Source organism: Papaver somniferum, chromosome 5 (genome assembly GCF_003573695.1).
Source record: "Papaver somniferum cultivar HN1 chromosome 5, ASM357369v1, whole genome shotgun sequence".
Lineage (NCBI taxonomy): Eukaryota > Viridiplantae > Streptophyta > Magnoliopsida > Ranunculales > Papaveraceae > Papaver > Papaver somniferum.
Genome location: NC_039362.1, coordinates 29,062,291 through 29,072,460, shown reverse-complemented (window position 1 = coordinate 29,072,460; position 10,170 = coordinate 29,062,291). Strand labels below are relative to the sequence as shown.

Genomic DNA, 10,170 nt, shown 5'->3' with positions numbered 1-10,170 from the left:
GCACAGGTCATTAGTTGTCATTTAAGAAGTTGGTTAAATTTGAACGCCCATCAATCTTGACCCAACAAGGGTAGTACCATATGAATCTGAACCCCACCAAATAAGTCCACTTTCCTAATAGGATACTCTGCCCAGGTATATTGATATGTTGGAGATGACCACCAACTACAGAGCTTCCTGAATTTAATTTCATCCCCTCTAAAGACAACGGAAATAAACAAACCTAGTACTTGTCCAGAGATGGTAGAGAATTGCGTACCCGAAACTCCAGCTGGTGTGTTAAAGGTACCACTCATTTGACATGCCAGAATTGCATTTGAAACCATTCAGAATTTCACCGTAAGTATCCCAACAACAGCTGCACTTGTAGGAATTTAATTACTCTCCTAGTATGAGTTGAGTTTCCGTTATCCACATGCGAACTGGAAAGGTCCAACTCACACTTATAGCACTCTCCAGACCTGTTGGATAAAATTTGTGTTTCCATCTCAAGGAGTCCATTAATTTCGACACAATTAGAGCATGCGGAATAATGAGTACAAGTTGTATCATCGACATCCTCCCATAGCCTCTCTTTGTTTGATACCACGGACACAGCTTAAACGACCATGGCTGACAGCAAGAGGGTTTGTGTTGAGTAAATTACCAGGAAAGAAGACCATCTGTGGTGTATTGGAGAGATTTCTTTAATACTTCTTCCTGAATAGCTATAGATGTAAGCCGTAAACTTGAAATGGAGAAGCCCATCCATTCAGTTGCTGGCTTAAAAACGTCGTGAAGAATTCGGAAAAAATCAACACCCCAAGACTCAAACTGACAAACCAAAAGCACCTCGGGCAACACATACTTCAGCTGGAAAAGAAAATTTTCCTCTTCCCACATCTCAAGCATGTGATGAAACTACTCACTAACATTCTGAATCTCACACATTAGCATCCACATAGACAAATAAATATTTAGTGTTGTACGATGTCCCCGTGACAATTTCAAGATTAACTGACCACTATCACTAGTTGGAACAGACACCAACAAAATTGAAGCACAAAACGAAGGATCTGGTTCTAACCCATGCTCACAAGGAATCTCATGAACAAATTTTCCACTGTCGGAAACCATTAAAATTGAATCGAATAGTGTGTATGCATTGCCAGTCTCACTTTGTCTTTGCACTTGGAAAATCAAAATAGTCCAGAGAATTCTGTTTTGTTGGGGCCTTTTATCAAACAGCTGGTCAACATCACTACTGACACCATTTTTGACAAACAGAGACAAATTTGAATACTTTAATATCAATTCCAACCAATACTCAAGCTCCGAAATAAAGTTATAAATTAGTGTGTTAGAACAAACATCCATGAATATCCACCCAGTATGAACAACCAACCCAAAATTAAGGCAGAACTTAGAATTATAGCTATTGTAAGAATAATACCTCATACCCATGTCAATTTCTTTACCAAGATCGAATAGACTTCGGAAATAGTCAGAAACAAGGGCAAAGTATTCCTCACCAAGAAGTTTGTTGTGAATAATGAAGAAAGAATCCTTCAAGCTTTCAAGTACAACACAACTAACCTCATCAATTTTAACCTGACTTATCTTGACTAAAGCATTTGTAGCGGTCTTTGCGGCTTTATCAGCTTGAGAATTTACACTATCAATTGAATCCTCCTTGTCCTTATCAGCGCCGGTAGAAATCGATCGAACTCTTTGAGATTCAACCTGATTGAGAACTGGAGAAACAAAACTTAACGAAATCGAAGTAGGAGTTGATTTGCTTCTTCAGATGTATCAACACATAAATCTTGAGCAACTGATTCACTGGTTAGGTCGCAAAGTCCAGTTGATTTAGTAGAATCTCCTTCATCAGATGAGAACCCACCACCATGATTAGACTTGGAAGTAATTCTGGAAGCTCCTTGTGGATCTTAACGATTGTATGTCTTCTAGCCAAAATATTTCTCGAACGCAGCGTGGATTACACGCTCAAAACCACTCTTGAGATCCTGTAAATCCTCATTTGTTAACAGCCGTTCAATTGAAGAGAAATATTATCAGCTGGCTTATTGATTTCATCGAACGCCTCCATGGATCGAACGAATCTGATACCACTTGTCATGTACCTGAAGGTACAGTGGCAGGGTCTGCATAGTAACTACCTGATTCAGAGAACCAAGTTTCTCTGGTTCCGAAGAACACAACCTTAAATCGTTAAAACGATTGATTTAGATTAAACTTCGACTGACTTTTTTCATTACAGACTCTGCCTTTTAAAGATAGGCATTTCTTCCCTTACCTTCCAACGACTATTAATTCACGAGGTGGTCAACTACACTAAATAAGACTATTATTACTAAAGACAGACACATATGAGATATGGGCACTCCCTTACCTTACCGGGTACATGACATATACCAATAACGGGTACGAATTTGCTTTATGCGGTTACTTTTTTGTTTTTTTATGCAAACTACTGTTTAAACTTTTTTGGGAGAACTTGGCGTTAGCTTTTTCTCCATTCTTTTCCTTTGATTTCTGGATACTGGATTCGCACAATGATAAACGGTTTAGTCCTGAATCCTGATCTAAACCAAACCTGGTATAGTAGAAAAGAAACTAGAAAAGTAAGCAGCCATTTACAAATGGTGTTGCAAGACAAGTGTCGTCTCTCATGGACGCGTGTCTTTTCATCCTTCTTCCTGCTTCTTCCATTACTCCTCCCCCTTCATCCAACTGCTTCAAATTTGCTAACTGCAACAACACACAACCAACAGCGAGTTCTTCCGCAAACTAAATCTTCTTATCAATCTACATCCCAAAATGGTAAACCCTCTCTTCCTTTACTGATCTGTTGTATGTGATTCTTAATTTTTCTTTAAGTAGTACTTCACTACATACTGATTTTGTTTTGATTAAACAGTTGAAACCTTAAAAAAAGTTAAAGAAAAATGACTATTTAGAAGAAAGTGTCAAACGACCAAATTCTCTAAAAAACTTGGAACTGTTTATATGCAGATAAGGGGTGGGTCTGTTGTTTGTTTAAAATATGGGAGTAATGCTTGTAAAAATATCATGGCTACACAAACTCGGGTTCATACCCGTTCTCTCGTTGTTTCCAGGTAAAAGGAAATGAAAGCAGAAGAAAAACAGTAACCTAATGTAGAAAACTAGAAACAATTGAATTGAGCCTCCGTTTATAAATGAATGATTTTGTATGTTTTGTTTGATCAGGACAGTGGTGGTGAGTTCAATGAAAAGAATGAAAAAATTAAAGAGAGTGCTACTGAAGAAGAAGTTAAGGAAGTTTCACCTCTTAAAAATGCATTGAAGTACTTCGATGCCAAATTCTTCAGCGATGAAAAGGTATTTCATCAATGTTAGTTTTGTTTGCTTTGGAGTAGCTTACAGGTGTTATAACTTGGTCTTCTTGACTAGCGGTGTGGATGTAACATAGTTTTATGCTCAACAATTGTTATTTATTTAGTATTGGAGTTCTCAATTTTGGTGAGTGTGTGTTCTTGTTTGAGTTTCGCTAGGTGCTGGAGATGGGTAAGGGTGCGAAAGACTTCAATGTTCCAATTTATAGAGCAAACAGGAAACTGGTTGCTTCCGAGGACGGGGGGTTGCATGATCCATCTGTTTTGGTTTTCAATCCTGAGTGGAGTAGTAGAAGTAGTACCGATGCAAAAACATCCCAGAATATCCACAAACGATTTTCCTGTCCTACTGCTTCTGGAGTGCAAAAGCCTAATCTGGATGAAGATGTCGCTCTCATGAATGTAATTAAACCGTGCTTCTCTCAAATTGTGATGCTTCGATTAAAAAATTGTGTTACATTGGCATTCTTCAATTTTTAAAATTTCTTGTTTCTATCAGGTTTTTGAACTAGGACACCTTCTGAAAACAAAGCAAACTACATCTCAAGAACTTACTGAAATATTCTTGAGAAGAATGAAGAAGTAAGAAATCCAATTCATCTATGATACATATTGATCAGAGGCATTGTTTTCTGTGCTTTGGTTAATTTTGGTTTTGTTTTGATAGATATGATCATGCTCTTGAAGCTGTAATCTCTTACACAGAAGAGTTGGCATTCAAGCAGGCAAAAAGGGCTGATGATTTACTCAACCAAGGAGTGTATTTAGGTATCTCATTTTAGATGTAATACTAGAAATTTCTTTTCCTTATTTACTGTAAGCATTATGACTACTCTATTGTGTTCCATCATTTATGACAATACAAATGATTGAAAAACTCTTAGTATTGAGTTATTGGAGTTCCCGTTATTTTAGGTCCTCTCCATGGGATTCCCTATGGACTAAAAGATACCATTTCTGTCCCCCAATATAAAACCACATGGGGTTCGAAAACATTCCAAAATCAAGTTATTGACATGGAGGCTTGGGTATACAAGAGGTACTCCTTCAACTGGAAATTCACAAATTTTGGATTCGTGTATTATCACTCCTAAGCTTATGATTTTGGTCTATGCAGGTTGAAAGCCGCCGGAGCCGTTCTTATAGCAAAGCTCGTCACTGGATCTTTAGCATATGATGATATATGGTTTGGTGGAAGGACACGAAACCCATGGAATATTGAGGAATTCTCAACTGGTTCATCGGCTGGTCCTGCTGCCAGCACATCAGCAGGTTTTTCTCTAATCTGTGCACAGTTTCCCTGGTCAACAATGTGGACTTTTGTTACCCATTGTTTGGGATTGAATGCGGAGAAGGTTATTGTGTATCAATATGGTTACCGTGTAGCGGCTATTGTGAAACTTAGCCAACCTGGAATTAAGAGTTAATTTAGCAATTTTTCACGAGCTAGTACCTAATATTTTATGTGTGTTGTGAAGTTAAATCTGAAATCTCTAATTATCTGGCTAATTATATCTTTTACTCGAGCTGTATTTGTCTGTATATTGTCAGGGTTGGTTCCATTCGCTGTTGGTTCAGAAACAGCTGGCTCTATGACCTACCCTGCTGCTCGTTGCGGTGTTACAGCAATCCGCCCAACTTTTGGGATGGTGGGTCGAACAGGTGTTATGAGCCTCTCAGAAAGCTTGGTATAAGTCGGCCAAGTTCATCCGTTTCACTTGTCTCAGTAGTTCTTTGCAATGCAAGAATGTAATCTTGAAATCTGTTTTTTTTTTTTTTTACTTTTATTTACAGGATAAGCTTGGCCCATTCTGCCGAAGCGCCACGGATTGTGCCCTTGTTCTGGATGCAATACGAGGAAAGGATCCGGATGACCTCTCATCAAAAAACATTAACCTTGAGGATCCCTTTTCTACTGATATTACAAAGCTCACAGTTGGATACCTTGAAGATGCTGAGATGGAGGTATGTAAGCTTTTAATTTCTAGGTCAACTTAACACATCATTAGCAATGAAAATACCTGTCTATCTTGGTAATTCTAGAGGGCTAGAGGGTCTGGATTATTTATATCAACTTCTCACATGTGTGATGAACTTGACTAACAGTTCTAGACCTTATCTGTATAGGTCCTTGCTGAAGCTTATTGGTGATTGTTTTTTTTAGGTTGTAAATGTTCTTGCCTCAAAAGGTGTTAATGTGATTCCTTTCAAACTGAATTACACGGTCGATTCTGTTCAAGGCATCCTGAACTTCACAATGGACGTTGACACGTTATCTCACTTCGACAGTTGGCAACGTACAGGACAGGATGACGTTTATGAAGCTCAAGATCAGTGGCCTTTAGAGTTGCGGCGTGCACGAATGGTACCTGCAGTGGACTACTTGCAGGTTGGTTATGTGCCGCTCTGTGTAGATTACATAAACCTCTGCCCGATTTGGTACCAAATTAGGTATAACCAGATCAAGGATAGATAGTTGCACCTTCAACCTGGTTACAAATAACTAACTAAATGGTGGACTGCTGTAGGCCTGAGCCTTTCTCCAGTCTGTTTATAAGATCAGTTTCTTCTCTGAACAATTTTCTTGTCCTTTTATGATAAATAATATAATATGGGTGTTTGCTAATATAAATAATATAATATTGTCACTTGTTTTACTATATAATCTTGATATTTTACTTGTTTTACTATAATCTAGATTACTTGTTTTACTATATAATCTAGATTACATATAATCTTGATATTTTACTTGTTTTACTATGGGTGTTTGCTAATATAAATAATATAATATTGTCACTGGCCGCAGGCACAAAGAGCAAGAGGAAAATTGATTCGGGAAATTCGCGAAAGTTTTACGGTTGATGCATTTATTGGAAATGCAACTGATTGGGAAAGAGTTTGCATGGGAAATCTAGTGGGTATGCCTGTCGTCGTTGTTCCTACGGGGTTCAAAAGCATCAAGAATCCACCTTCAGGCAATATTCGACGAAGAACCACCGTAACTACTGGCATATACGCTCCGCCTCAACATGACCATGTCGTAAGTAGTCCCTCTTAAAACACCTCATCTTTGTTGTTGCAGTTTTGATGTTGAATCTCAAAATGACTTGCTGTCTGCATGTACAGGCTTTAGCACTGGCCATCGCATACCAGTCCGTCACTGACCACCATAAGCAACGGCCACCTATTGATGATCTTGGTCCAGATGATTCAATCCTGAATCATCCTAAAGCCGATTACCCTCCTCGTCGTTGGCATCTTTGAGGGTCCTCCTCAAATTAATGCAGTGGCAGTTGCTTGAATGGGATTGCTGCTCTCCACATTCAAAATTAGAGACTTCAGTTGGCTAGTTACATTTGTTTCTCTTGTGCGTGGTATTTTAGTTTCAAATATGAACTGTTTATCTTTGAAGTTTGTTAAAAATGGTGATCAAGTCAGGAGGGCAGTGTCTCTGTTAACATGAGTTTTGCCATCCATCTTACTTCTGCTTCATTTTGGAACTACCTGATGCATGTGAAGCGCGATTTGGACTAGAGATGGCAGTGCTCTGCCCGACACTGGGAACAAATAGATGGTTTAGGGAAAAACTTAAGTGCGATTTGGACTAGAGATGGCAGTGCTCTGCCCGACACTGGGAACAAATAGATGTTTGGAAAAACTTAAGTGCTCCGATCCTATAGCTGACCGCTATTATGGGCTCATATATAAAATTTACCGTTGAAATGTCGTTAATGCTGATTGAGCGAGTTAGATCTAGATCCACCAAGCATATCACGCGTCACCACCATCACTACTACCTCTAGTGCCTGTGTATTGGAATTAATATGAAGTACTTCTAGCGCATGCTTACTTATTGCTGCTAAGGTTTTATTCTCGTTTAATTGCTGCTAATGGAGAACCTAAACAGCAACAGTACTTTCAGCTATGCGCCAAAGAAAATCAACACTGCTGCTCACAAGCTGGCGTCCTATGCAATGTCTCACAAAGTCCAGGCTAGATGGACTAGTAATTCTCTTCCCTCTGAAGTTGTCACTTTCTGTGGTGTAACTTCTTAGTTTTTTTTCTCCTTTTGCATTTCTGATACCAAAATAAAATAAAATAAAAATTGGTGGCCTCACCGAATTTATACCCACCCCAAATAACATAAAGGGCTTCCAAACTGTGATGAAAATACTATCTAAAAATTAAGGGGAGACCCATAAAAAAAAAGTATTCTCATTCTCGGACTCACAATTAATTTTAGGTACCGTGACACCCATAATTATATGAAATTATTAAAAATGTATGCATGACGGGTGATGTATCAGGGGTATAATTGGCAACGCAACTTGGACATAACATATCTAAAAATTCGCGCCTTGGAATTTTACAAAATTTATATCGTTGGAAATCTTTTTAAGGGAGCTACGCAACGAGTACAAACAACAATATTAAATTTTTGTTTTTCACGAAAAAATCGGAGGTGATCATCATTTTAGGCAAAATTTCGAAAACTGGCTACATAACCATTATGCAGCCACCAAAAATGATGCATAACACATTCTGCAGACGCATAACGAATTATGCAACCATTTTCTCGACTGCATAACAAATTATGCATCTATAACAAGTTATTTAGCCATTGTTTTGGTTGATTTTAGTGCGTACATAAAAAAATTGATGCATAATGCATTATGCAAACATATTTTCGGATGCATAACAAGTTATGCATCTATTTTCTCGATGCATAAAAGATTGTGCAACAAATTTCTCGATGCATAATGCATTATGCAGCCATATTTTCGAATGCATAACAGGTTATGCATCAATTTTCACGACTGCATAACATGTTATGCAGATATTATTGTAGGTGCATGACAAGTTGTGCAGTCTTTGTTTTTGTTGGTTTAAATAGTGACGAAAAAGTTGATGCATAACGTGCTATGCAACCGTTTTCTGGACTGCATAACAAGTTATGCAACAAATTTTGTAGATGCATAACAAGTTATGCATCCATTTTCATAGCTGCATAACAACTTAAAACAACACCCAACAGACTAAAAACCAAATCTGATCTTGACATGTTATGCAGTCATAACGACGTGTCATGCATAACTAGCCACCAACTTCACAGCTCCCCATCTATATCTCGACAAAAATCAGACTCTTCAATCCCGGACAACAAGCACACCCTCATATCCGTTGTTGCAGACGTAGAATAAAACATCGTAGATTCAAGTCAAATCCTGGCAGCAAACTAAGCTGCCGTTGATAATGCTTCTTCTGTCAAAACCTGATGTGCTAAACCATGTAATGTCGCACCATAAACCGCCTCCAACAATCCTTGTTCGATACAACACTAAACACCACCAATCTGCAGCCATTCATCTCATAAAACTGACGGCAGCTACACTCTTTCTTAGCTATTTTCAAGGACCCAAACTCTAACCGATGCAGAAAAAAATTGGTACCCAAGTTAGCTCACCCTACTGGCTTCTAATTAACGCCACATCCGCTTCAAACAACCCTTGTACTCATCCCAAAAACGCACAACAAACTAGCAAGTAAACGGTGCGGTCAAGCAGCTGCAGCTGGTTATGTTCTTGTTGTTTCGCCTTGACCAAATCTTCCACAGCACTAACCAAATTTGCGAATCACTCTTCACCCTTTTCTTCCTTCTTTTCTCGCTGCCAGAACTGTACCAAACCCTCACCATAGACAACACGTATCCTTCGATATCTTGCTGGTTTCAAACCCACGGCAACAGCACACAACACCCACACAAACATCTGCAGCAGCATTTGTTTCTTCTCCTCTTCTTACACGACCCAGATAATCAACAATGCCCATAGCAGCAACCATTGTAACAGCTGCGAACTAGGTGGTAATAAGATGGTGGTTCAGCTTTTCTGTCGAACAGTTGATATACGCTACCTGATGGTGTTGTTGTATGTTGAGAAACCATCTCCTTCAGCTCTCCAATTCCTGCAATTTCACATTCAACACAGCCCAATAACTCCACTTCTTCCAGGAATTATAAACTAGACTCATTCATCATCATTTACTGTCACAATCAACCACAGCAACAACATCTCTTGGACAGAGAAAAGAGGGGATGTAAGAAATTCTTCTTTCCTGGCTCTCTTGAGTTAAAATACAACCCAAACTTCTACATCATCTCGAGCTCCCGATTCTTCGAACACAACCACCAAAACCCATTTAATCAATCAGTCCCAGATCCCCTTTTCTTTGTTGATTTTAGTTTTGCAACTTCACCAAATTCCTTATCTGATCTTCTAAAACTTCATTCATAATCAATTACATCAACAAATCAGACCCTAACTTCTTCCTCTCAAACATTACCTCAACTGTAGATGATTCGAATCACAAACGAACCCTTGAATACACCCAATCCAGTTGACAAACGGACCCAACTTGGTTGCTGCAATTTCTAATCTCAATCGAGATTTTGGACTCCGTCGATAGATAGGAAAGAAAGTTGTAGGGAGATACGAATCTGAGAAGAAGAAGAAGAAGAAAAAAAAAAGACCAAAACATAATTTCAGAAATTATGGGTTTGAGAATAATTTTCTTCCAGAAAATGGGTGCGCGCCTGTGTTTTTCTGAGCGTGGGTTTCATAGTAGAAAAGTCTGTGAGAATGGGTCTCTCTGTAGTTTTCACTTTTGCTTATTATTAATAAAGGAACATTTGTTGGTTGGTCCTAGGCCCAATAAGTTAGTTATACTAGGGTCCAACCGGATTTTAGACTTATCACTAGGTCCACAATTATTTGAAACAAGCAAAATGATCACA

At 38.6% G+C, this 10,170-nt stretch overlaps 1 protein-coding gene across 4 annotated transcripts; it reads left to right on the top strand.

Annotated features, from left to right (window-relative positions):
- The first annotated feature begins 2,576 nt into the window (after nucleotides 1-2,576).
- Nucleotides 2,577-6,873, top strand: LOC113281259 (glutamyl-tRNA(Gln) amidotransferase subunit A). 4 transcript variants are annotated; one of them, XM_026529949.1, is made up of 13 exons: nucleotides 2,577-2,823; nucleotides 3,016-3,119; nucleotides 3,237-3,363; nucleotides 3,537-3,779; nucleotides 3,877-3,959; nucleotides 4,045-4,145; nucleotides 4,293-4,416; nucleotides 4,495-4,649; nucleotides 4,929-5,065; nucleotides 5,172-5,342; nucleotides 5,542-5,766; nucleotides 6,184-6,417; nucleotides 6,504-6,873. In XM_026529949.1, exons 1-13 carry the CDS (start codon nucleotides 2,821-2,823, stop codon nucleotides 6,639-6,641), a joined length of 1,845 nt encoding a protein of 614 aa, XP_026385734.1. In that variant the 5' UTR covers nucleotides 2,577-2,820; the 3' UTR covers nucleotides 6,642-6,873. The 4 variants fall into 4 exon arrangements, with proteins under 4 accessions (XP_026385734.1, XP_026385736.1, XP_026385737.1 ...); XM_026529952.1 differs by having other exon boundaries at nucleotides 2,579-2,823; nucleotides 3,232-3,363; XM_026529951.1 differs by lacking the exon at nucleotides 3,016-3,119 and having other exon boundaries at nucleotides 2,578-2,823; nucleotides 3,232-3,363.
- Nucleotides 6,874-10,170: the final 3,297 nt, after the last annotated feature.

What these genes read in the sequence shown, in the direction of transcription:
- LOC113281259 (XM_026529949.1), top strand. An exon ending in CGTTCTCTCGTTGTTTCCAG is followed by an intron (nt 3,120 to 3,236) that starts GTAAAAGGAAAT and finishes TGATCAGGACAG; the next exon opens with TGGTGGTGAGTTCAATGAAA. An exon ending in GAGGCTTGGGTATACAAGAG is followed by an intron (nt 4,417 to 4,494) that starts GTACTCCTTCAA and finishes TGGTCTATGCAG; the next exon opens with GTTGAAAGCCGCCGGAGCCG.